Source organism: Crocodylus porosus, unplaced genomic scaffold, assembly GCF_001723895.1.
Source record: "Crocodylus porosus isolate Cpor-Errol unplaced genomic scaffold, CroPor_comp1, whole genome shotgun sequence".
Taxonomy (NCBI): domain Eukaryota; kingdom Metazoa; phylum Chordata; order Crocodylia; family Crocodylidae; genus Crocodylus; species Crocodylus porosus.
In genome coordinates, this window is record NW_017728931.1 from 84,480,177 (window position 1) to 84,506,158 (window position 25,982).

The following is a 25,982-nucleotide window of genomic DNA, read 5'->3' on the forward strand; positions in this document are numbered from 1 at the left end:
ACATATCAAATAGTTAGTGTCTGCCTTGTTTGGGGTTTTAGAAATTTTCAGCCAAAATGGCTTGCCTGTTTCCAAGAACCAGACTATGGAAAATGTGTTGCTTTGTCCACGTTAAAAGTTTTTAGCGACCGCTTTAATAATCTCTAGTGCCCCATGCTTTGAAGTAGGGTCCTGACATCTGGCAAAGATGATCTTTCTTGTGTCATCTGTATGAAAATCTACCCAAACTGGGCAAGTTATAAGCCTCTGAAAAGTCACTTTATATATGCTCAGTAGAGACTTCTTAGATATTAGTAGCTAAATTCCCTGAAAAGTCTGTCAATTCTGAACCTGCTCCAGTTAGGGTTAAGCAGACTTACCCTGCAATTGTAGCTCTGGGATACTTATGTGAATCAAGAAGAGCTACTCTCTCTTCTCACATGCTGAATGCCATCCCCGGTATAGCCAGACAGCTTCAAGGACAAGCTGTCTTCCCCTTTGCATTCAAATAAAACAACCAAATCTGCAGGGAGAAGCATGCTGGGGATACGGACCAAGGATCAGGGTAGGGAAGGAACTAAGGCTGAAGGCTGTCAAGAGAGGAAAACCAAACCTAAGAGCTGGGGCTGAGAGACCGAGTTTTAGGGACCAAACGAAAGTAACTGAAGTCAGAGTAGAAGAACATACAGAGTGGTTAAGGAACCTGAAGTCAGGTAGCGAGCATGGTCTGGACACAGAGGGTTGATAGACATGCTCCAGGAGTTGTTGTGGAGGGGGAAGAGAGACTACACTTTAAATTAAAGTGGCTCCAAGAGCTGCTTTAATTCGAGTGACTGGAGCATCACATGTACCAACATCCCCATGCTGAAAAATGATGGCAGTTGAAAAAATTTTAGTTAAAGCGCCGCCACCACCATTTTTCAGCACGGGGATGTTGATACATGTGACGCTGGAGTCTGCTGGAGTGCAGTAATTACCAAACTCCAGTAGACTCGATTAACTGAATCTGCTCTGACACACTCCAATTACAGTATATCAGAGCAGCCTCCATGCACGTGTATAGGTGTCCAAAGACGTGGGAAGTAGCACTGAGGTCCTGAATAGGTAGCTGGCAATGGCTACTACTGGGATGAGAAACCTGAGTAGACCTGAGACTAAGTACAGACCACCAAAAATCACGAGGCTGAATCAATTCAATCTTCACAGCTCAGTCTAAGCTATGTAGGTTGAACTAGTAAGCAAGTGAACAGACATTCTCTTTTGTTTCTGAAAATGCAGCCACATGCCTGCAGAAGCCAGGGGGTGCTAGAGCATGCCTCCCTGCTTGTCCGGAGCAGGCAACTTGGGCCAAGGCTAGCCCACCCACCCTGCAAGGTGGGTTGTGGGGGAGGTGCAAAGCATCCTGGGATGCTGGGGGACTGTGGGTTGACTTGAATCTGGAAGGGATCCGAGACAGAAGGTCAATAAACCAATTTAACCTAAATCACATAAGTCTGACACTATATCCATTCAGGTTTATTTTAAACTGGTTTTGATCATTTTAAAAATGGTTTGTGTGCTGAACTTCTATCGTTACAGATTTGAACCCGTTTCCTATCACTTATACTGGTTTATGTATAACTTCTGTCCCCAGCCTGAGTGATTGGCCTGAAGAACGGGCCTGAGACTAGGAATTAGCAATGGGGAAAAGAAGCAAACTGGAACAAATTGGAGGGAATGAAATCGAAAAGGTGTCAATTTGAGTAGTATGGGCACCAAAAATTAGTAGATATTCCTGAACATAGTCTTTTTGTCCCTCAGTCCCCCGTCTGTAAATGAGGATACTACCGCCTCATGTCAGCTACGTTCTAGAATTAATTTGCTGATGTTTGTTAAAACACACAGATATGATGAATACTATAGAAAAAAAATCATGAGAAATGAACAGTTCTCTCTTCCTAGCTGTGTTAGGATAGTGTGCAACAAATAAGGCACTGACCACACCTTAAACAAAGAAAAAACAAAATAAATAGCTACTCATTATATAAGCACCAGCCATTCCATGCACTGCACAAGGCATGGGTCATTTGAAAATAATATGTAATCAAGGACTATAATGCAGAATGGATGAGCACAGGGGGTTGAAACAGGATTATACAGCCAGCCATAATTCTGGTATTTCTTATCTCTGAGTGCTTGATTTCTAATCTTAATAATGTTCCTTTAACAAAAAGGAGATGTGTGAGATGCTTTACATAGATATTTATTCAATACCAACTTCATTTCTATAGGAAAAAAGGATTTTTCACTATGACCAGTTACCTTCATCAAGAAGTATTTTTACAATTCCAAAAAAATGTAAAAGAAAAAATCTGGTTTGAGCAACATACATGAGGCAGAATTCTGGAGTGCTATATCATTTTTGCCTATACTTCTGCCTTCCAATACAGTACTCATTTTGCAGCATATTAAGAGTCTCACGAGGTTAAGCATCAGTTATAAGGAAAAAGTCCTGATCAGTGGGAAATTTTAAAAGAAAAAAGGTATAGCTAGAATTGTATATAATTTAAAAGGAAGCTTATGTGGGGCAGCAATATAGGCCACTTCTGCCTGTAAGCCTGGATTTTAATTATAAACTTTTAAGGTAAGTAAAGGGTGCTTTTTTGGGACGAGTATTTTAGCCAAAATTTCTGCAGCAAAGCAGCAGTGTTTTTAGAACATACTAGAGTCCAGAAAAGGAAGAAAAGAGGGTATACTAAATCCCTTTAAACTTTACAAAAACTTGGAATTCTTAAATTATGATCACAATCCTTCCAGTCTCTGTCTCCAGAGATACTTGATAACAAATATTATCTCCACAGTGAGTGAGCATGATGCCTCCATTCTACTTCCAGCCCCTGTTAACATCAGTGCTAATAAGTCAGATGAACATAATTCTTGACAATGCAACTCTGCATATGCCATATGCCTGGAGTGATGGAGAAGTAATCTTGCTGAAGGTTATACCATTTCTTTCAACAGAGATCACAAGACCTCCATGGCAGTTGGAACAAGGAATATTAGAAACAATTCCAATTGGTCTTAAAAAAAGAGGAAAAATTAGCTTCTTTATACAAGTACAGTATATTACACTTCAAAGAAATAAACAATTTACCTGTGTTAAATTTAAATCGACACACTGCAAATGGCAAAGTAAAAAAGAATCAATATATAGCATAGCTTACATTTCACAGATTATTTACAGCTGTATTACCTTCTGTAGGACATCTAAAGCTGTAAGCACTGCTTCCTGTAAACTTGTCAAAACTGCTTCAGTGTAAGATGGAAGGATGAAAGGGGAGGCATCAGAACTGATAGGAACTGAAACAGCACCATGTAAAATGACACCCAGCTTTTGGAGATCATCCATGCTGAAACCAGTTTTGATGTGCTGGTATAGAGCCGGGAATATCTGAATTAAAGCTGTGAGAAATGGCTGGCTGGGGATGAAGGTCAATTTATCGCAAGTAATTGGAGGCTTTGTACTTTCTGAGCCAATCCTATACCAAGTGTTCCAAGCAGCCCACCAAAGATTCAAATCCTCTATTTCATCTGTTATTACAGGTGGCTCAGATGCATTATATCTTCCAATTCTTTCTCCTATGGAGTCAGTTCTCATGAATGATCTGCCCAGACTAGTAGCAGTCATTGCCCCTACGACAACAGGTACAGAAACATTAATAGCAGGTAGTGTATCAGGTTTCTCTGAGTCTCGAACAGGGGAAACAATCTGTAAAATTTCCTGAAAACTTTTCAGAGCAGCCAAAGAAACTTCATTATTTTTGCTGAGGGCTGCTGACTGGATGTGATCAAGAAGAACATCCCAGGCTTTGGAAAAGTCTCCTATATTAAAAAAAAGAAAAGAGTTTCATCAACTTGACCTTTCATCAGATCTGTTTTAATACATTTGCACGTCCAGTATAGAGGATTTTGCAAGGGGAGGGGACCCTTTTCTTCAATTTCTTTATAAATATATGATCATAACTATAGTAAAAATGAACAAAGTAACTGACACACACATGTGCGCACCTGCACACAGAGAAATAAAAGAATTATAGCACTGTTTATGCTAAACCTGATGTTTGTATACTATGACTTTAGCAGTTCTTTATTATAAATAATAAAAATTATTCTTGTTCTTCTTACACCTGTCAGTTGCTTGTTAATTTTACCAAGTATTAAATATATTTAATGGCTATGGGGTGCTATTTCTACTCATGCAATGAACCGAAAGATCTCTTAATACACAATTCTAAGGTAATCATATATTCATTCAAGTTCTTAAGGTTCCCCCCGCCCAATTTTTATTTGTAACCAAAATTTCATTTATGGATGTATGTGCTTTTTTCTTATGTTCTTTTTTTTTTTTTTCAATTGTAGATAGTTTTGGTGGGTTTTCAGCAACTTTTGATCTTCTAATACAAATATTCTTATATAAACTTCTACCAAGTTGCACAGATAAAGAATGGATGGAGGGTGTTTATATATGTTAATACGAAAAAGCTGTAAGTGAACAAATGACATACGATAAATCATCCCCCTAATTCAAACTCCAGGCTGTGGGCCAGATCTGGATGGTGTTGCTGTTATCAAGCCCACGGAATACCCCACGGATCTGAAAATTTGGCAGGGGGGTAGTGATAGCACCATTAATTGCTCTCAGAGCTGCACCAATTAATGTTGCAACTTTTCCTCTGCCACCAAATTTCCAGACCCATAGGGAGTCCTACAGTCTAACAGATATGGCTCCCCACATTAGATCTCAACAGCATATGGAATTATACTGCTGTCTGACTGCACCCATGTACCAACCCTACTTCCAGGGTGACACTGCCCAGGATTCAGCTGTCAGACTGATCCTATGTGTGAGATTTGGTCCATGGACTAGCCCCACACCAGTCATCCCTTTTGTGGGACTAGATAGGTCGTACATCTGCCCCTAATTATTACTTTTTATTCAAATTGTCAATTACTATTAAATTAAAGTTTAACTCTGAATTAAATTGTGTTTCTAATTCTTGTTTTTTGGGTAATTACAATATCGTTGTCATGTTTTTACTAATAATTATTTAACTTCTCAGATTTGAATCTAGGAGTAGGGGGGGAAAATGAATGCCTCATCCCTCAGAATGTTCAATCACAACATTTATTCAAATAACAACTTGTGGAATACAGCATATCACATGCAATAATATTAAAAAGAAACCTTGGTAAGTTATTAATTTTAGTTCACCTTTCTTTTACTTTTTCTTCATAGTAAGTCAGGGACCAAAGTATGACCAAGTATAACAACAAAGCTCAAAATTACTTTTTACCAATTACATTTCCTTACATGTGTCTCTTCACATTAAAAATATTTAAGACAAACTACTTCACATTAATTATAAAATTAAATGACTCCTGCAGTCCATGAAGTCTATACTGGGCACCGAGTGCCTTTCCTCAGGTCTGGGAAAGAAGGTGGTACAACCTAAGCTAGTAGGCCCAATAAAAGACATCACCAGGAAAAGCCTTAGTTCTTGCATACATTATGGACAACAACTATAGCACCAATCCAATTTTACTGAACTACTACCTACTAATTTACTGCATCATTTTGTCAGTGCTAGACTGGAAGTTCACTTAGGCATCAATACTAAACATCATACTGGCCAAACATGGCTTCTGCAACTGATAATTTTACAAACGAATAACCGCAAATATCCAACGAATGAGTTTTTATAAAAAGGAGAAAGCAGAAGAAACAGGAGTCTCAAGGAGATGAGAGAGGATAATGAGAATAAACCAAAATGAAAACAAAGAAGATGAGAAAAAACAGAATGGAAGAAAAGAAAGTACAGAATTGGAGAATACCAAGGCCGTTAAAAAAAAAAAAAAAAAAAAAGAGAACAGAAGAGAAAGGAAAGGAAAGATTCTGAGGGAGGAGAGAATGGGTGGATTCGCTCCTATTAATTTCAGGTAGTGCAGGTATGGTAATAACAAATTAAACCAAACTAACATGGAGGAAGAACTGCTTGAACGAGGGAAATCTTCAACTGTCTCCCAATTCATAATAAGTCAACTGTTTTTCCTTAAACATTTTCCCTTTTTTAAACCATACTCAGCAAGCAGATTTCCTCAATATCAGGGCTGTTCATAAGACTTGAAGAGTCCCTGCCTGATAAATGTTCTGTAGTATCACACTGTTGCCTGAGCGTTAAATATTTTTACTCAACAAATGAAGAGGAAAAAAATCCCTTTGTTTTTCTGTCAGTCAAGAATGCTTACAGCAGTTTGACTAAAGTCATTTGGTATCTGAGGTAGGAATAACAACATTTAATATCATGTCCATACTTTTTATTTAAGAATTTTTATTCTAAGCACCTGAAAACAAACTCCACAAATCACAAAGAACAGAGAACACACATTTATAAGAGTAATTTAAATACTTTCCGATAATCTTACCGAAAAGAATATAATAATATACTCAAAACCATTTAATATTAAAAAGATGTTACCTAAAGGCTGCAATAAGTATCTCCTTGTGTTAAATATTCTTGCAACACCAGCCAAAGTTAATACCCATGTCTCCGCCCATTGTTTCTCTGCTGTATCCCTGGAATGATGAATGAGGATATTGCCCCCTCCTGATTCAATTTTCTCTTTGTCAGCTGTGGTGGAAGACTCTCGAACACGATCCAACAAATGAAACAGAACCTAAAATATTCAGAAAAAAAAAATCCATTGACTACTGAATGCATTTGAACTCATACTAAAAACCAAGAAAAAAGTAAACTGCATATTTTCTTCCTCCCGTTTGGTCCCTAATCAAGGGACCAGGAGAATTCTTTTATTTTGCTCAGACTTACTCTCATTTCTGGGACTGTGTATACCTGAATCAGCCACCTGACATTAAAATCACACATAGCTCTTTAGCTTCTGAGGGGCCACACCCACCACCATCAGAACCTTTGAGAATACTCTTGGTGCTAATTAAAACACTGTAGAACAGACATACTGTCTATGCTCCGTTTCCAGAGCAAACCAGAGGAATCTGTGATGTGCTTCTTTAGTAAAAATGTGCAATTATGCTTATTTTAAATCAGGAGCTCTGTGGGTATGAGGCGCCAAAGTGATGATACAAGTCAGCTCAAGCCCTGTCCTTACTTTTCCAATGAGAACAAACAGTCTGCCTGCATTCCAGGGGGAAAGGGCCTTTAGGTATCACAACTGAGAGGAAAAAGAAAAGCTAAATCTTATTGCAGGGCTATCCAACTGGTGCTCCAGGGGCTGCATACTGCCCTCAAGAGGTTAACATGTGGGCTGTGGACAGCAGTGGCTACCGTTCTCACTGCTGAGAGAAAAAAAAATAAATCAAGATATAAAAACAGAGTTACACCAAGTCACTGGAAATTCCATAACAAGTTGGTATAAGGGCAAGACAGAATGAGAAAACAATGTTTTGAAGGCACCTGCAAGATAAAACAGGCCCCAGCTACTTTGTGTTTATAAATTATGTTTCAAAAAAAAGGTTAGAAAAATTAAAATCACCATGACACTAAACATGCTTATGGACTCAATACCTTCCATATAACTGTGTGCCATGTTGAATGTTGGAGTAAAGTTCCATGAGCACCAATTGTAGAAAATAACGTCTGTCCAGCACTCTTTCTAACTGCTGGCCGTGGATCTACACAGAGTTCCCCTAACTTGGCATACAGGCATAACCAAAGGCAGTCAAAGGGCGGTGCAGGGTGGAAAGGACGATTTAACATCACTCCCTTCTCTTCCGCCTGTTTTTGCAATACTGCTTCCTCTTTGTTCAGTTCCTTTTCAATGATTTCACCTCGTTGGAAAAAATAGTCTGAAATATTCCACTACAAACAAAAAAGTAGATATAATCATTATGTAAATACATATCCAAACTAAATATCCAAACAAACATTTGCTCATTGATCATGGATAAAAGTCTTCCTAATTTGAATATTTTTTATAATACATTGCCAAATGTATACATAGCTAAAGCTCCCCTACAGTGATTTTACTTGGATAGCATTTAATTGCACCACAGAGTAGAATATGAAAGTACACTATTTCTGGACTTTGGCTTTAGGTTCTCAAATGACTTTGCCAATTACTAAGTACAAGAAAAGGGATCTTAAAATCAATATGATATCTACTTAAAAAGCCCATTATTATAATATCTCTAACTATCTTGCATATTATGGAATCACAGAAATAAATTTAAAATCTGCTCACTCTGTATATACAGGCAACTTACTGACTTCAGTGGGAGTTTTGTGAATACATGGCAAACAAGCGTTGGCATGTATCTGGTTAGCAGACTACAAACCAACTAGCATTAATATTAGTCAAGTAAAGCTCTGAAGTATCATCATTATGGCTTAATGAAACTCACCAACAAACCAATTGAAGTTAAGCTAATGTTTAGCTCTTGATTGTGAAGTCCAAAGCTTCCTGCAACTTCAACAACTATCTGTAGGCAAGTGCACGGCATTGTTGGTAGAAAATCTGTCACAACCAACTGAAGACACTGGAATGCAGTCCGTATTAAGGACTCTCTTAAAAAAACCAACATACACCTCATTTCAAATTTCCTTAAGAACATGCAAACTGCATATTATATAACAGGAGGAATACTATAACAAAAGGAAAATGGTATTTATGTTAAGACTAAAGATTCCAAGCAGAAGCTGAAACATATTAAAGGTTTGTCTCAACTAAGATAAGAGATTTTTTAAGAAACTTAATTGGTACATTTTAAAGTCACTTGCAGAAAAAGCAAATTGTACTTAAATGCATGTTAGCTAATTGAGTAGAAACTTCAACACACAGTAGTTATGAAGGGAAACAAATCTGCATATGCAAGACTAAAAAATACATATAATCTTTCCTTTATTTCTGTTAGAGGGGAAAAAAAACCAAAACCACCAAAAAAACCCCCCACATACTTGCAACCAGTAAGTAGCCATCAAAAGTTTTTACTAGCTTTGATACTCATTACACTATTCCAAATCTTAGGATAATCATTAAATTATTAATTCATAATTCTGTGCATACGTTTCTTTCAACAAACATCTCTCCATGATATCTAAAGCAAATAGACTTAGCATTAAAAAACTGCAAACAATCTATTGGTGAATTCATTAAGTCAGTAGACAATGTATGCAAAGCTGACAATGTATGCATTTAAAAAGGAGTAGGAACATTACCAGACTGCATTAAGTTGAGTGAAGTAAATTTAGAGACCTAGATCTACCTTTTAACATCTACCTAAAAATGAAAAACAGTAAATATTGAATACTCTGCACTTTTTATCTATATCAATTTTTAAAACATTTATTTCAACCACTTACCCTTGATCACTTCTGATTGCTCCCATGACTCCAAGCACTAATGGCCAGCCCGGTCCTAGACTGTCACCCTGGCTTTGCAAAATCTGTAATACACACTCCAGCTGCTTGATCCTAATATCAGGATGGTTAATATTTGACAGTTCCTTCAATGGATTTAACAAAAGCAACTGTAGCCTCTAAAAATAAACAGCAAGACATACCAAGAGGAGTAAACAGATAACATAGATCATAATTCATCCCGACAAAATAGGTGAAACAACACAGTATCAACCCTGTGGCACAGGCAGATGTAAGCTTAGTTATTTAAACAGTTTTCAACTGCTATAAAAATTGACTGGAGAGTATGCTATAGGATTATAAATTGGCCCAAATGACATAAAAATAACCCTGGATGAAACTTAAAAATCTGAAGCACTGCACCAGAAGTGTCCCCAGGCAATTCCTGATCTCTCTCTACACCAGGGGCAGGGCTGGGGGACCCTGCCAGAGGCAGGAAGCCCATTCTGAGGCTGGGGGATCTGGCCAGCCCTGCTCTGGAGGGACTACTCTCCCAACACCATTGGGCATGGAGCCAAGCCCTACAGGCCCATACTGAGGGGGGTGAATCCCTTCTCTGTACCAGAGCAGGGCTCATGGGACCCTTCCAAGGGCAGGGGCCTCCCTCTTTGAGGTTAGGAGATCTGGCCATTCTGGACAGGAAGGACTGTTTTCCTCTGGGAAGAGATAGCAAAGGGGTAGTGGGGTGTGTGCTAGGCAGCTGATCAATGACAAGCCCTGCTCAGCTGCATTCAGGTGTCCTCAGCAGTGGCTGGTAGGTGGGGAGTTGTGATCTAGCACTCCCCAGCTACCGGTATAGCCCACTGCAGGGGCCTGGTTGCCTTTCCAGCTTCAAAAAGTAAATGTCAGTTCAATCTATCCTGTTTAGAGAAACCTGCAAAAATTCAAAGAATCATAGAAAGAAGGTCCGGAAGGGACCTGTAAGATCATCCAAGTCGGTCCCCTGCCATGGGCAGGAGGTAACTGGGCTCAAAAGATTGCATCAATTCAGTTTGGAGCTTTCTGACTGCACTTAACTCAGAAAATACCAGTGTAAAAAGTTAGTCTCTTCCATAAAATACTTTGGAGGGCTACAACCTCTGCAAGCAAGCAATAACACGTGACCACCCAAACTGGTAATACTAGAGGTTTCTACCATCAACAGCAAGTGGGACAATGGTAACTTTGGAGAAGAAAAAGATAAAATTCTGTTTCTCAGATGTCATTTCACAGAACCGTTTCCCTTTACCTTCATCACTTAAAAATCTGGAGGTTTGTTATTTTGAAATCAGGGTATACTTTTCCCCTCTTCCCATCCCCTCCCTCCCCTTGTCCTCCTTTTGTAACTGCAAAATAAATGTTACATCCTTTCATTCAAAAAGGAACTGACAGCTGAGGATACCACTGGACTATACCACTAGCACTTAAGGACTAGAACACTTGCACTTCTGGGGTCACGCAGAGCATAACTACAAAAGGCGCTACGTCACCATAGCAACATGGTATGGCAATGTAGCTTTGGTGGCCAGAAACTGTGATGCCTCAGCTATGTTGCCATAGCGCCATGCTTCCTCAATGTAGTGCATCACTATGGCTATGAAGTGGCTAAAAATAACCATGCGTTGTCAGAATGGCACAGTAACGGCCATTTAGGAAGTACTACATGATAGCGCAGTAACAGCTGTTACTGCATCATGCTGGCGGCACATGGTTATTTTTAGCCACTATGTCACTGTAGCAATGCACTATAAGTGAGGAAGCGCACCACTGTGGCAACGTAGCTACAGCCCCAGTTTGTGCCCGCTGACATTACATTGTCGTAGCATGTTGCTACAGCACCATAGCGCCTTGCATAGATGTACCCCAGTTAGGAAGTACTAAATGACAGCGCACTAACAGCCAGTACTGTGCCATGCTTGCGGTGCATGGTTATTTTTAGCTGCTACGTTGCTGTAGCAATGCAAGTGAGTGCATCCTAAAGGAGGTACGTCCAAAGAAGTACTAAATGACGGCACAGTAACAATGGTGCCATTGGGCATGTGTAGATGTGCCCTGGGGACAGGAAATCTGACACACCCCTCTTTAAAACTTTAGCTATGATGGATGCTTGAGGTTCCAGAAAAAAACCTTGCAATGACTGAGTCTTTGAAGAAAGATCTTCCTTATCACAAATGAATATTGTGAAGATTAATGTCAGGCGCAGACTTGGTGAAGCTTTATAGGAGTGCTAAGTATTCCTATTACTACAATGTACGAGATGACACAAGCATTTCATTCCTTTTTCTAGGCTGACTAATCAACTCTATCCTTTTATCACAAAATCATAACCGACAGTTTTTTGCCCCCTGTATTATTGGACTTTATATGAAAGAAAAAGAAGGCAAAGTCTACAACATGGATTAGCAGAGGCTAATACTGACTATCATATCAAATTTAACAAGCAGGGAAAACAGACTTCAAAAGAGAAAGCCAAAGGGTCAGGAAGTCATGTTATGTCAAGTCCCAAAAGACTCTACTAATTATCTAAATAAAAAACCCACAAAACTGAATTATTTCCCCTTAAATGGAACAAGCCATATGAAGTTGGATTAAAAAATGCTTCTGCACCTATCCTTCACTTACTGTACTACAACTCTATGCTCAATACATGAATTCCCTTACAATTCAGTTAAAATATATATTGAGTGTATATACAGAGTCTCCTCTTAAGAGCTGGTACTTATTATAGCAATATTCTCAATTTTCTATTAACAGAAAAGGGTGGAAGGAAACCTCTCTCAAACTAGTAGAATCTGATAAAATGGAAAATACGTTTTTAAGTCTGCTCCCCCACAACTGTCAAATGATCTGCAGAAAAGAGTAGGGTTATTGAAGAGCTGGTTATAGCTCTTATTTTGAACCATCAAAAATCAGAGACATATATATTTAGGCTTTGCTATAACATGACTTCCTGAACCTTTGGCCTTCACTTTTGAAGTCTGTTTTCCCTGCTTCTTAAATTTGAAGTTGATATGGTAGTCAGTATTAGCCTCTGCTAATATGTATATATTTAATATATATTTATAGATGCCTTTTCTCTGAACCATCAAAATCAGAGATGTCTATGATTGTGATGGTTCAAAAGAAAAGGAGATGATTTAGAGAAATAAATAAATAAAAAGGGGTAGAGAAAGATATGCCACAAAACAACTGAACTTTTTCTAACAAAAAAACTGTAGTAAAAAATAAATCTGTGGTACATTACGGGAAAAACATGAAAGGAAACTCAAGAAAAAGGCTGAAGTGTCAATAGCAAAAATATCATTAACAGCCAGTATTTTTTTAAGCTAATACAAGGACAGGCAGGGAAAAGATGCCATTTTATGCACCAAAGAATCTATTCTATGCCCTCAGTTAAAATCCTACATAGTCTTGCAAATATTTTGGAAATGTTTTGTACTTGCAAGGGTGATCCACCTTTTGTTCTAACACATGAACACAGTAAGTTAACACCACCATCATTCTTTGCTCTGCATTGAAACAAGGACGTTATGGCTGATTAAAAGGCATGAAGTGATCCTCAATATCTAAACCATACAGTTACAACTACAGACTTTAGAAACTCAACGTTAAATGCCACTGATTTGCCGAAGTGTAGAAAACTGCCTCTGTGGAATATTACAATTTAATGTCCATTACCAGCTCCAGAAAAGAAAAGGATACATTCACAAACTTTACCTGATTTTGTGATAATGGAGGGTCATGGTTAAATGTCAGCCCTGCTTTAATGAGAGAAGTTAATGCTTCTGCTCCCCATTCTCTCATTCTGGAGTTCGGATGTTGACAGACCTGAAGACACAGCATAGCCATGTTTAAGCTGTTTTTGTTTAACCAAAAATGTCTGTAAGCATTCAGCAGTGAAACTAGATAAATAATCTATGTAACATTTTTTTAAGAGCGTAATCAAAAACTCATTTTACAATAGGAAGGCAACCCTCTTTGTATTTTGTTATTTTTCCCCGTACTTCTCAATGCAACCTACTGCTATTATTTAAGTTATTGTCACAAAAGTTAAGACTAAATATGACAGTAAGATTGGAAAATGTATTTGGGACAAGCTTACCTTCTGAATAAGAAAACAAAGGAAGCAAAAGGGAAAGAGGCAGAAGGAAACAACATGAAAACCAAGGCAGTTCAACTCAACAAAATATGCTGTTTTTTTAATTGAGAAAAAGCAATAGTATCTTTGCAAATGTAGACAGTGCTAACTTAAAAAGAAATAAAATCTTCTCTTTGACACAACAACTCATTTCCTGTTAATTTGCCTGTGAGCAGCTACAAAATAAATTCCTTGTCTCACTAGTCATGTTTCAGAAGAGCTAAAATTCCTTAATGGAACCAAATGAGAATAAGCAACATAATTATTTGTCTGTCTTTGGTTTCAAAAACAAAAAATAAATGCATTTAAGTAACTACAAAATTACTGTACTAAAAGCAGCAAATATAAAGTGAGCAGACACCACATTCTTCTTTCAAACACTTGAGAAAATGGTAGGTATGACAGCAAACCCTGCAAGTTAGAGATCCACTGGAACATATGCATCTCTCTCAGAACTGACTTGCCTTTGTTCCCCGTTCAATCCATATACAGATTATAAATCCTTTTTTTTTTTTGGTTAACTGTTACTTCTTATGGAAAGAAATTAAGCCTAATTCTATAAATACACTGCACAAAGTGCTACCATAATATGAGCAGTTCTGCATGTTGTCATATTTGAGAGAGTGATTGACACCAGTTACAGAAGCAGTTGAGGGAGTTAAGCAACATTTTTTTTTAAAACAACAACAACAACAACAACAAAATCAATGCTCCCACAAACCATTTTCAGTTGGACCAGGGATATGTGATCACACTCCCAAAAGAGAGGCAACCCCCAAGTCTAGGAAAGAGGAGGGGGAAAAGGAACAGGTTTATAGGCCCTGGGTATGGTGGACTGGGTATGAACAACTTCCAGGTCATTCATCAGTGACCTGGAAGATGGGACAGACTGCGCCCTCAGCAATTTTGCAGATGACACCAAATTAGGAAGAGCAGTAGATAACGCTGGAGGGTAGAGCTAGGATTCAGAAAGACATCGACAAACTGGAAGACTGGATTAAAAGAAAACTTACGAGGTTCAATATGGAAAAGTGCAAAGTTCTGTACTTAGGACAGAACAAATCCCATGCACTGCTACAGGCTGCAGACCAAATGGCTAAGAAGCAGCTCTGTATAAAAGGACCTGGGGGTTACAGTGAAAAATAAACTGAATGGAGCCAAGTGTTCCCTAGCTGCCAAGACAGCTAATGGCATACTGGGCTGCATTAGTAGGAGGGCCGAACAAGGGAAGTGATTATTCCTTTCTATTAGGCACTAGTAAGGCCACATCTGGAGTACTGTGTCCTGTTTTGGATCCCCCACGACAAGATGTGGACAAACTGGCGAGTCCAGCAGGGGCCAATGAAAATAGTTTGGGGGCTGGGGAACATGACTTTTGAGGAGAGCTGAGGGAACTGAGCATATTTAGTCTGGAGAAGAGAAAACAGAGAGGTTTAATAGCAGATTCCAGCTACTTGGCGAGTGGCTCCTTGGAGATTTTTAAGACCTGGCTAGACAAAACTTTGGCTAGGATAACATAGCTCGGGTTGGTCCTGCTTTGAGAAGGTGTTTGACTACATTAGATGAGCTCTCAAGGGGCCTTCCAACCCTAATTTTCTATTATTTGTATGGTTTTTATGACTGGAGAGGGGAGAAGTTTCTCCATCATTTTCATATCAACTCTTAACAAAACTAGAAATAAAAGGGAGAAAGAAAGAAGAGTTGGCTTTCTTGCACCCTACCCCAGCTACATGTCAAATCCTTAGGTCAATAAGCAGTAAGGCAACATTTTAAACGAATGGATGTTAAAAGGGCAGGCCCAGGCAATATCATGCTGAGGCATTGCGTGCATATTCTCAGTAGTGCAACTATGACAAGATAAATAGGGCATCCAATGCAGTTGCCAACTTAGGGGGAACACCAGAACTGTTGTCCCCCCCCCCGCCTTGGGAACCTTTGCTATGACAGGTGCAGCCTGAGCAACCCAGCTATAGAAGCCAGGCAGGCGTGCAGTGGGACTGCAGCAGCTAAGAGACAGGTTTGCTTCATACCAGCTGCACCAGCTTGGTAGCATGGGTTCCCCAGGGGCTACCTCTGGTGACCTGCTCATCACCCCTCATCCTCTCCCAGACACTCTACTGGGCATTCAGAATGACACCTCCAAGGCAGGGTCATCATTCAGTTCAGCCCCTTGCTCCCCCCAGACGCTATGAAATGCGGCACTGCCTGGCTTCTATGACTGGGCAGTGTGAGGCTGTGCCTATCATAGTAAAAATTCATAGGGGAGGGAAGGCAGGAAGAGTGGGATTCTGATGCCTCTTGCTGAACCTGGTCCTCAGCTGCAGCACTTTGAGCATATCTACAACAGCTGCAAGAACTGTCACAAGTGTAGAGGGACTGGGTCTGGTAAGACAACTTGTTATTGCGCCCCCCAGAGGTTGGCATTCTGCCCAGGATGCTGCAGTAGGTCACTACACCTCTGGCTATTCCACCCAAAGGCCAATAACTCAGCAGAGTGTAACAGTGAAGTAATACAGCTATACTACTTCTAGTCTGGGACAAGCATATGCAGAGCTGGTACAGCATCTCAGCACAGCACTGTATTACAACTTGCAGACAGACCCTGAGTCCAAAGACCTGACTGCTGAACTGTTAGCCCACATGGGGAAGGACCTTGTATTTTAAGATTTTGCTGGTTAATCTGTACATATACCCTCATTCCTACTCAAAAGAGCAAGTTGCAAGAATGTGGAAGTGGGTAAATCCTAGGGCTTAGCCTAAAGGGGTCACACTCTTAATACTGTTCATATGAAGCCATTTAACAGCAAATAAACTCTTAAGTGTAGGTGTGATATTTTCTAAGAGCCAAGAGGATGGAAAGACTCCTCCAGCTCCCCTTAGAAAAGAGTGTATATACAGAATTACCTCTAAATCTATCCCTGTGTTTCATGCTCCTGTATATTCTGACCAAGGTAAGTTTTAAATTTGAATTTTTCCTGAATTATTTTTTGTAGCTGGTTTGTCAGAGGTATTCAAAAGAAGTTTTTATTTTATTATGACAAAACATGTTGTACATGATTCAAAATGTTGTTTACTCAAGAACAACAGTTATTCCTATTTACTACTATAAATAGAGGCATTTTCCTTTAAGGCACTTACAAATGCATTTAACTTGCTAAATAAATTTCTCAAGTCTAAACGCTCCAGTCTGTCAGGTACACACATATACTCTTTCTGAAGACATGGTTTAAATAAGCAGAATATATTCATTCAAAATTTAAAATTTGCTTGAGTTATACTAAGTCAAATAGTAAATTAATGATCAACTTTATTTCAGATGTTTGAAGGCAGGTATTTAGCACTCTGAGAAAAATAACAATACCAATAAAGTATCATCTTAAATTTAAAATATGATAACTAAGTTCCAAAAACAGAACATTGTTACTTTGTTAATTAAGTTCATACTGAGAAAGCTTTAACTAAAATACAAATTAATACCACTGAGAGAAATCAGTTACCTCCAGGAGGTGACCGGTCAGAGGTCTCCACAGAATCTCAATCCTGTGCATGTTAACTAATCCCGTTTCCAACAATTTAGCAACAGCAAAAAGGGATGGTTCCTAGATAAAATGGAATTTGAAAGAGAAAATGGAATCTGAATAAATGATTGGAGAGGTCATGTTTAATTTTAGAACTTTTCCCTCTCTTCTTTACAACTCAACTTTTTCTAGTCATACTACTGTATTTTGCAACTTGGAACCACAGCATACACGTTATAGCAGGGGTGGGGAATTTTTCAGCTGCAAGGCCACTTAAGTTTTGGTGAGCCGCAGATATTAAAATTTTTGAAAATATCATTTTAACAATTTATAGATAAAACACAAATCGCACACTAGAAATCAAACATCTACTATAACATTTTAATTTTATTTTTAAAAATATTTTGTTCTGAATTACTGTTTTTCTTGAGCAGTGTTTAGAGAGGAAATTACATAATAGCTCAACATAAGTCTTACCCTTGTATAGTGTGTTGGGGAATTGGGGGGCGGGGGGGAAGGGAGTGTTGAGGGGGTGAGTGTGTTGGTGAGATTTGGGGGATTGGGGGTGCTACATGCAAGCTAGGTCCTGGAAGCTGGCTGGGGGGGAAGAAAGAGGAAGTGGCAAGGTGGTGGGGGGGGGTGGCAGGAGACGCATGCAGAGCTCACTTGGGCAGTACAGGTGCATATGCAATCTACCCCTCCTCCCCTTGATCTGGCCAGCGCCTGCCCCTGTGGCACACTGCATGGGGCCGTGCTGCCACTCATCCCCAGCTCTGGCCCAGTCCATGTGCACAGTGCTGGGTGCAGGCGGGGCTCAGTCCCATGTGGAGTGATGTAGCAGCAGCCACAGGCCAGACTCAATCAGTTGCCAAGCCAGATCTGGTCCACAGGCGATATTTTTCCTACCCCTGCTCTATAACTCTTAGGACTGGGAGGTATACATTGAAGCATCTGAAGTATTTTAAGATCAGGCACATGAAATAGAAGCAGTATGTCATGAAGATTAGCTTGATAAGTTCTTTCTACGTTCTTCATTTGCATGAGTAACAAGAATATTAAAATCTCTCCCTAAAGTCTCTGATGTGAAAAGAACAGTTTTAAGCCATATATATCTCTACAAATTTTAAACACATTTTCTTTAAAAAGTAGTAGGGCTCTTATTCTACCACTAGCCTTCTAAATTATTATATTAAATATAAAGCAACAGCAAGATCATTTTACCAAGGCTCATATCACATCAGTATATATGAAATCAAAATTTAAAGATGCCTGCAGAGATGGGATGCAGCTCCCATTCATATGATCTGTATGCAAAATACTTGCATTTTTAATGCCAAAAAAAGAGTACATATCTACCAAATAGCTAAAAGGAGCATCATAAATTAATTATTCAGCACTCAAGTATTTTCACTTATGTGGGTTTCTTCCCATTTTTATTTGATTTTAAATCCATATTTTATTTAACTTAATTTCCTTTATTATACTTCTTTTTTTTCTGAATTTTGTAAATTTTACAGATTATATACTCAAACTACTTATTCAATTTTCTTTTTTTCCCCCCGATTGCTACTGTCAACATAAAAGATTGAGCAATAGAATGTTTGACAACATTTCTCAAGAGGATGAAATGGTTGTAGATCCTCTCTCATCTCCCTAGATGATAGGGGACTAGAGTGTCATTCTGTGGGTAAAAAACAACACATATCTAGAGCAGCAGCTGTTACATAACAATTAGAATGTATAGACAAGTTGAGAAGGATACAAACATAGCAAAAATACTGCAACTTTAATACTAGATAAAGCAGTTAAAGTTGGAGTGGTGCTTTGCTGGTGCCCTTCTGAAACATTCACCTTTTGAAACTGTTCCAAATGTATGCGTGTCCATACCCTTTGAGACTGCTAGGGGCTCCCCAGAATTTAGACCAAAACTGGCAAGCGTGCTTTTCGAAGCGTTTTACAAAAGATACTGAAATTGAAATCTCCTATACAACTAAGAACAGCATGCATCATTCACAATGTCCAGCTAAGTAAGTCTGTAAGACTTACTAAACATTATCCATGCACAACAATTTATTAGTGGAAAAACATGACAGCAATTAATTAATACTATGAAGTGGAACATAATACAAGTATTAAAAGAAATAAGAAAATTTATGAAATATAAACAAGGAATATCATTGTTCTTGATTTATTTTATGCTCACATGCACTATTCATTTATTTTAATATTCAAGTGTGACCTAGCTTTAAGAAGTAAACAAACAAGTCTAATACCTATCCCACTGAAATATCTTAAAAATATATAACAAAGTATTTTATACCTTATTATTTCCATACGCCATATCCATGGCTTCCAGAGACAAGGAGCAAAGGGCATTTATTAAATGATGTAAAGACACATCATCAAGGTACCTGAAAAATATCAGCTATCAACATACTGTCAGGGTTTACACAAACAAATATTATGATCATAAGACAATGTTTCTTACTGTGAACTTTCAAATAGTCTTGAAAGTATGTTGGATATAACTGGCAGATCAGTCATAACTGCAGTAGTTAGAACCTACAAACAAACACAAGTTTGTTTCATAAACTACAAGAGAAATACGGCACAAACATTAAAATTATATAATGAACAATTAAACTTACTGTGCTGGGTCCTTCTACAGCTCTTCCTGGTTTTAAGGCACCCCCAACACCAGGTTTTAATCCCAGAATCCAAACAAGATGCTAAAACACAAAAATAAATTTCTAAGAGTGGTATACCAACTCATGAATATTAAGTACTCTGCTTATATTCAAGAGATCAGATCTCCAAATACTTATTTGAACACAGTTAGAAAAATCTCATCAGATTCCAAGATTCTGCTTTACCTGCTTTGGAGAGCAGTAAGCTTGTATATGTTTTCTCAAGGTATGTTTGTAGAGCACAAGGCAGCAATGTGATGAAACAGGATCAACTGGAGGTAACCCCGAACACAGCTTATTGGTAAAGTGTAGCTCTAAAGCAGCCACCCTACTTCCAATTCAGAAGATGGCTCACAGGGCTGCTTCACCTTACGCAGATATTTTTGAAAACATACTTAACTGAGTTCAGAGGACAGGTGTCACAGTACTCCTTTGAGAGAGTCTGAACATACACTGAAGACATAATCTAAGTTTTTCTGCTGCTGTGGCAGATGGATGATGCTCACATGAGACATCAAACACCAGTTATCACCAAAAGCAAGTAATCAGAATTACATATACCATACCTGAAGAGTAGCCAGGACTAGTTGCCATGATGTACCAAGAACAGCTCCATGGCAGTGAGCCAAGTTAAGCAACGTCCTCATGCACTGGATATTTTTTGAAGTCAGCTAAATAGAACATTTAAAATGGTTTTATTTTTATTATGGCAAATCAACTGCATTCCTAGTAAAACAACTGTAATCCTAAAAATATTTAATGGTAAATTAAATTGAAAACATGAACTTGTGTGGTATAGGTAATTTTAGGGAAGTACCTCAATAGCTTTAAGAACTGCCCCCATATTCCAACTAAATAGATTATAGTTTGACAGCAAAGAAAGAAAAATTACTCTCAATATCTACTACAGAAATACGTATACTACGAGCTATCTGAACCTTTTTTTACATGGTTGTCCAATTCACTTCTAAAATAACAATTCCTAAACCTCAGTGGAGGGCAATAACGAAGTATGGATGTTAATAATGGGTGCCAATGACAGATTACTCAAGTATAGAAGGAAATACCTTCAACACCTGTTTGAGTATGCCTATACTGTAGACCACAGAAAAGTCTGGGCTCCTAAGTACATCCATATTGAACTTGCCATGCCTCCTGAAAGCTTCTGTAGTGCAGAGCCAAATACAAATCATACCCGTGTAGCCACATCCACACTGGATCTCCTGTAAATCAGGTTAGGTACTAGAATTCCTGGGAATGCGATGCAAGGTTCTTAGTCTGCCACCAACTACCAATAGGTGCTCTAGGACAGTGGTCTCCAAAGTGGGGTGTGCGCACCCCAGGTGGTATGCAAGATGATCCACTGGGGTGCAGGAAGAAAATATTAGAACTTCTATTTATATGGATATTTATATAAATATACATATATTGGGGGTGCGTGCTCAAAAATTTTTTTACTGATAGGGGTGTGCGATCAAAAGAGTTTGGAGACCACTGCTCTAGGAAATGCTTTAGTCTTCTGTGGAACAATTTTTCTGTCTTTCCCAAATTCCTGTATAGAAATGTTCTTAGGCTACCAAAACATTTAATGGAGGCTCTTCTGACAACACATTTTTCACTTCCATCGTTCTAGCTGCTGCTAGCTAAGCCATGCATCCACCATAGCTGGATGAACTATTCTGGCTTGTGGCTACACTTGTTTTGCAGCTGGACCCAGACAGAAGACTGCAGTTAGACCCAGATGGAAGACTGCAGCTCAGCAGCAGCTTATGATGCTTGTTAGACAGCAACAGGTCACAGAAGGTAGTTCATTCATGCTGCACGGTGACATGGCAGATTGGAGAAAAAAACTACAGGCAGTCCTCAGACTTATGACAACTGGTTCCTGAAAACTGTCTTGGGTCAAAACACTGCAACTCGGAATCAATTTTCCCGTAGGAAACGTTATAAATGGGGGATTGGTTCCTGATCCAAGCCCCAATACCCTATGTACATACAAAATAACCCATAATTTTGTACTCAATCAATTACAGATGAGTAATATAGCTACATTAATGTATCTATATTGTAAATAGCAATCATATTGATTTGTAAGGCCTTCTTTGAGGTTACTTTGCTGGATTTTTGAAGGGTTCTTGGCTGGAATTTTCTCAGGCGTCTTGGCTGCAGGTTTTTCTGGAGTCTTGGCTGCTTTCTTAAAGAAAGCGTCCAAGGAAGTTTGGACAGACGCTTTCTAGGGAGATGGGCGACACAGAAAACTCATTCACTGGCGTCACATCAGATCAAGCATTGTAAAGTTGAAACTGACGTCAGAAAGTTGAAACACGCTGTCAATTTATAAATGCTGTAAGTGCGAAATGTTGCAACTGGAAACGTTGTAAGTTGAGGACTGCCTATATATGCTCCAAGCATCAGACTTCCCAATGGACCAGCAATTCTGATGAAGAACTAGTACAGAGTGATGGGTTTATTTTCATGGGACCTACCAGGAGAAACTGGCAGTAGCCTCAGAACTTCCACATGACAAAGTAGACTCACATGGGTCTGAAAGAGGACCTCCAGTACCAAGACATATAAATAAGGGAAGCCATGGCAGCTCAGAAGCCATGGGGAAGCTGCCTGCCTTAGATTTGCACAGACCCATGACTAAGAAGTTTGGTCTTAGCAAGTCGCTTGTCAGTGCTACAGTAGTGAAGATCTGTAAAACTATTCTGTGCTTTGCTAGTGGATACAGGACATAACTATTTGTCTGAACTAACAGCTGAACCCCCTAGTATGAAAGGTACAGAGAGCAGTACGCACAGAAATATGTATTCAATGTTCACTATACCTGCAATCTCAGCTTTGATTCTTTTTAAATGATTACAAACTTCATAAATATGAAGCACCAATTGCATATTTAAATATTTTCCTCCAGAAGGAGGCCATCTTCTACAGCTTGTTCCACAGCCTGTTCAAGCACTGTGGCCTGTTTCTCTGACTTACCTCCTCCAGTCCTATCCCAGTCCCTTTTCCCTATACCACCCCTGCTCTCCCAGATGAAAAGCTTGTCATTCAGGAGCACTTAGTTAAACTCCTTAAGTAAGTTAGGGTAGATAGGCCAAAAGTCACCAGTCTAAGCTGCCACCCTTTGCCTTTAAGATGGTGTCCGTCAGATTTCAAATGCATTTCCTTCCAATCCTCTGCTTTTCCAGCCCCTTCCAGGTACTATATCAGTGATGATTTTGGATGCTTCTCCTGAAATCGCGGTCCTTGCTGTACTTGCACCAAACTAAGTAGAATCCCATTGTTCTCCTTTCATCGGCTAATGGAAGCGCTGTAATAACACCTCGTGACACTAGCTTAGCTGAACTGAGCTGACCTGAACAGAGCAGGCAGAACATGGGGTGGGCCACATGGAACAAAGGACTAAAGGACAACCACATATACAGAAACCAGAAGGAAAAGTTTTATGTAGAGGTTGTGAGTTGGAAGTAGAGACAGGACTGAGGAATTTTGAGATGGCAGGGGGTATGTGAAATATTAGCTCTATTTCCCAAGCTTAAATCAATTGTAAAGTGTTTGGTAAAAATCTATTTTAAAGCAAAACCTATGCTTTTACCCATATGCTTAAGTATGCAAACAAGTCCAGGTTTCAAAGTCCACAAACATGGACACAGGGGGCTCACATCAGAATGAATAAAGTGGCTAAAACACAAGTAAGACCCTGGGTACTTCAGTGTAGACGTACCCTTTTCATGATTAGACATTTACTGTTCACTGAATAGTTCCTTCCAAAACAAAATGGGATCTCTAAGTAAATAGTACTGTTATTTCAAATTCTCTTATATAACAAAAACGGTGTCTGTATCTTTATCGGTGTGTACTCTGGCATTTGTCAACTGGGGAGCTCTTGGCCATCAGAGACGTTACACCAGGGATTATTACTACATGGAAGTGGTTCATTATTTCAAATAACTGTCTATTGCAAAAGACAGTTTAAAAAAATTCAAATATGAAAATGACTGGTGCAGAGAATGAGAATCAGCATATGGATGCAATTAATTACAGAGATGTAAAAGGGGAGGGAGGAACACACTAACCTAGTATCAACTGATCCAAGAGAACCATTTTGCGTTGCCCTCGCCCACAGTAATTGAAAAATAAACTACATAGTTAACCCGTGAAGGAAACAACTGTGCATTAACATGGTTTAGATTCTACCTGTTGCAGAATGAAGTAGACACAAAAGGCTACTGTGAATCAGATGGCATGTGGTAAGTTCCCCTTTCAACATGCTTACCTGTTCATACACCCACATGCAAAGAATGGAAAATAATTAAGCATAAACAATCTATTTAAAAAGTTTGATTTACCATTACTGTGCCCTGTGGCTGCAAAGCAAGTGGTTGTCCAACTGCTACAACTTGCTGGTGAGACTCACTTGACGGACTGATCATCTGAACATTCTGCCCCTGAATGGAATATGCTAGGGAGCAGAGAAAAATCCTCATTTAAAATGCAATAAACACCATAATAACATTCTTCAATTTCTACAACATAAGCATATGTGATGTTACCGAAACACCTATATCTAGTGTTATTAACAGGATTGAGAACATGGACTTTTACTTATATGTATGCCAACTTGTCACCATTTTATAGAATAAAGATTAGTCCTTTACTATATACTACCTGCAGCCCAAATGAGAAACCAGTTTAAAAGACCGTATAACTTCTAATTGAAAAATATGTACCTACTAGGGGTGTGCAAAACAAGCAGTATTAATTCGGATTTGGCCCAAATCAGGGACAGTGATTCAATTAGTTGATTCTGATCACTGTCCCCGATTTGATTTGGCTAAATCCAAATCTGAAGATTCAGTGCTGATTTCGGCCAGACACAGCTTTAAATGTTTTTTCTACATACTTCAAGGTACCAGGCGCAGCTCGTGAATGCTGCAATGGTGTGGCAGACGGAGTGTCCCACAGCAGTGCGGGGGGAAGGGGGGAGGAGGGAGGGCCCCTGTATGCTCGGTGGCAAACCCAAAAGTACTTCCAGACCTGCTGCACTTCTGGGTCTGCTGCCAAGCACGCTGGGCCCCTCCCCATACCCTCCCAGCTCGGCGATCAGCTGCAGGGAGATCCTGCGTGCCTGCCAGACCCAGGAGGCACCAGATGCTGAGCCAGGGAGGGTGCAGGGGGCCCCCCCAGCACGTTCCACAGAAGACCTGGAATATGGACTGGAAGTGCTTCTGGTCTACTTCTGGGTCTACTGCCAGGTACACTGGGGAGCCCCCCCATGCTCCTGTGAGACACTCCATCTACCCAACTATGACAGCATTTATGAACCACCTGGTACCTTCAGGTACGTAGAAAAAACATTTAAAGCTGCGTCCGAATCGTCGAACCTTTCCAATTCGATTCGGAGGGTTCTGATTCAATTTGGAAAGATTAAGGCACCTCCTGATTTGGAGATTCAGCCACCGAGTCAGGCTGAGTTGAATCATTGACTGAAGCTTTGCACAGCCCTAGTATCTACCTAGAATTTAAAGCAACGATTCTCAACTGAGGTGTCACAGCACCCCCATGTGTGTCATGAGATCCTTTTAAAGATGACACCTACACAGGATTCATAAAATAAACCTAGAGATTTCAAACAGAAATCTATAGCGTCAAAAAACATCTGACCTATTGCACTCTTTCGAAGTTCTCTGAGACAGATCTCCTCTATTATTTGTCCATAGTCAAAAAGAGTACAAACTAAGAGCTGGAATTTTCTGAATAATGCCTTGAATCTAACAAGGTTCAGAATGGTTGTTCACCTGTAGCTGGAGCTTGTACACGCCAATCATTGGGGTGTATAAACAGTACAACCTGGACCACCCAGGCTGCCTACCTTGGGCTATGAATATGCAGGGGTCTCTCAGAAAACATTATCCAGAATAATATAAAACAAGACAAAGGAAAGTGATTTTGTTACTTTTTCTGTGTTCATTTGTTTACTTTTGTGCATTGGCACCACTTCAGAAACAGTGTAATATAGTCTGCTGTTCTATTTTTTTCTGTATAGTTACTGGTCAGTCATGCTCTCTTGTTAATATAAGCTTTTTTTCCCCCAACATAAGAATTTGTTTTAGAAAATGCACAAAAGGTGTTGATAATGGTAAAATCCCAAAAGATAAACCTTAAAATCTCAAAGAAGGACTTTACAGGTTAGCACCAAAAACAGTTTTTAAACCTGAATGGAATTCAAATCAATAGCATCATG

The 25,982-nt window shown here is 39.2% G+C and overlaps 1 protein-coding gene across 4 annotated transcripts in view; it reads right to left on the minus strand.

The window, feature by feature from the left end:
• The window catches only part of MON2 (MON2 homolog, regulator of endosome-to-Golgi trafficking), a 133,828-nt gene that overhangs the window by 38,092 nt on the left and 69,754 nt on the right, over positions 1-25,982 (minus strand). For 2 of the 4 annotated variants that reach the window (XM_019543311.1, XM_019543313.1), the window contains exons 15-27: positions 24,088-24,200; positions 20,299-20,403; positions 19,694-19,774; positions 19,534-19,607; positions 19,366-19,456; positions 17,025-17,126; positions 13,492-13,494; positions 13,107-13,217; positions 9,354-9,529; positions 8,396-8,558; positions 7,560-7,853; positions 6,495-6,693; positions 3,212-3,840 (exon numbers count right to left, since the gene is read on the minus strand). In XM_019543311.1, coding sequence (XP_019398856.1) covers positions 3,212-3,840; positions 6,495-6,693; positions 7,560-7,853; positions 8,396-8,558; positions 9,354-9,529; positions 13,107-13,217; positions 13,492-13,494; positions 17,025-17,126; positions 19,366-19,456; positions 19,534-19,607; positions 19,694-19,774; positions 20,299-20,403; positions 24,088-24,200 — 2,141 coding nt within the window. The remainder of the gene's footprint in view (positions 1-3,211; positions 3,841-6,494; positions 6,694-7,559; positions 7,854-8,395; positions 8,559-9,353; positions 9,530-13,106; positions 13,218-13,491; positions 13,495-17,024; positions 17,127-19,365; positions 19,457-19,533; positions 19,608-19,693; positions 19,775-20,298; positions 20,404-24,087; positions 24,201-25,982) is intronic. The other 2 variants (XM_019543314.1, XM_019543312.1) reach the window with 1 other exon arrangement.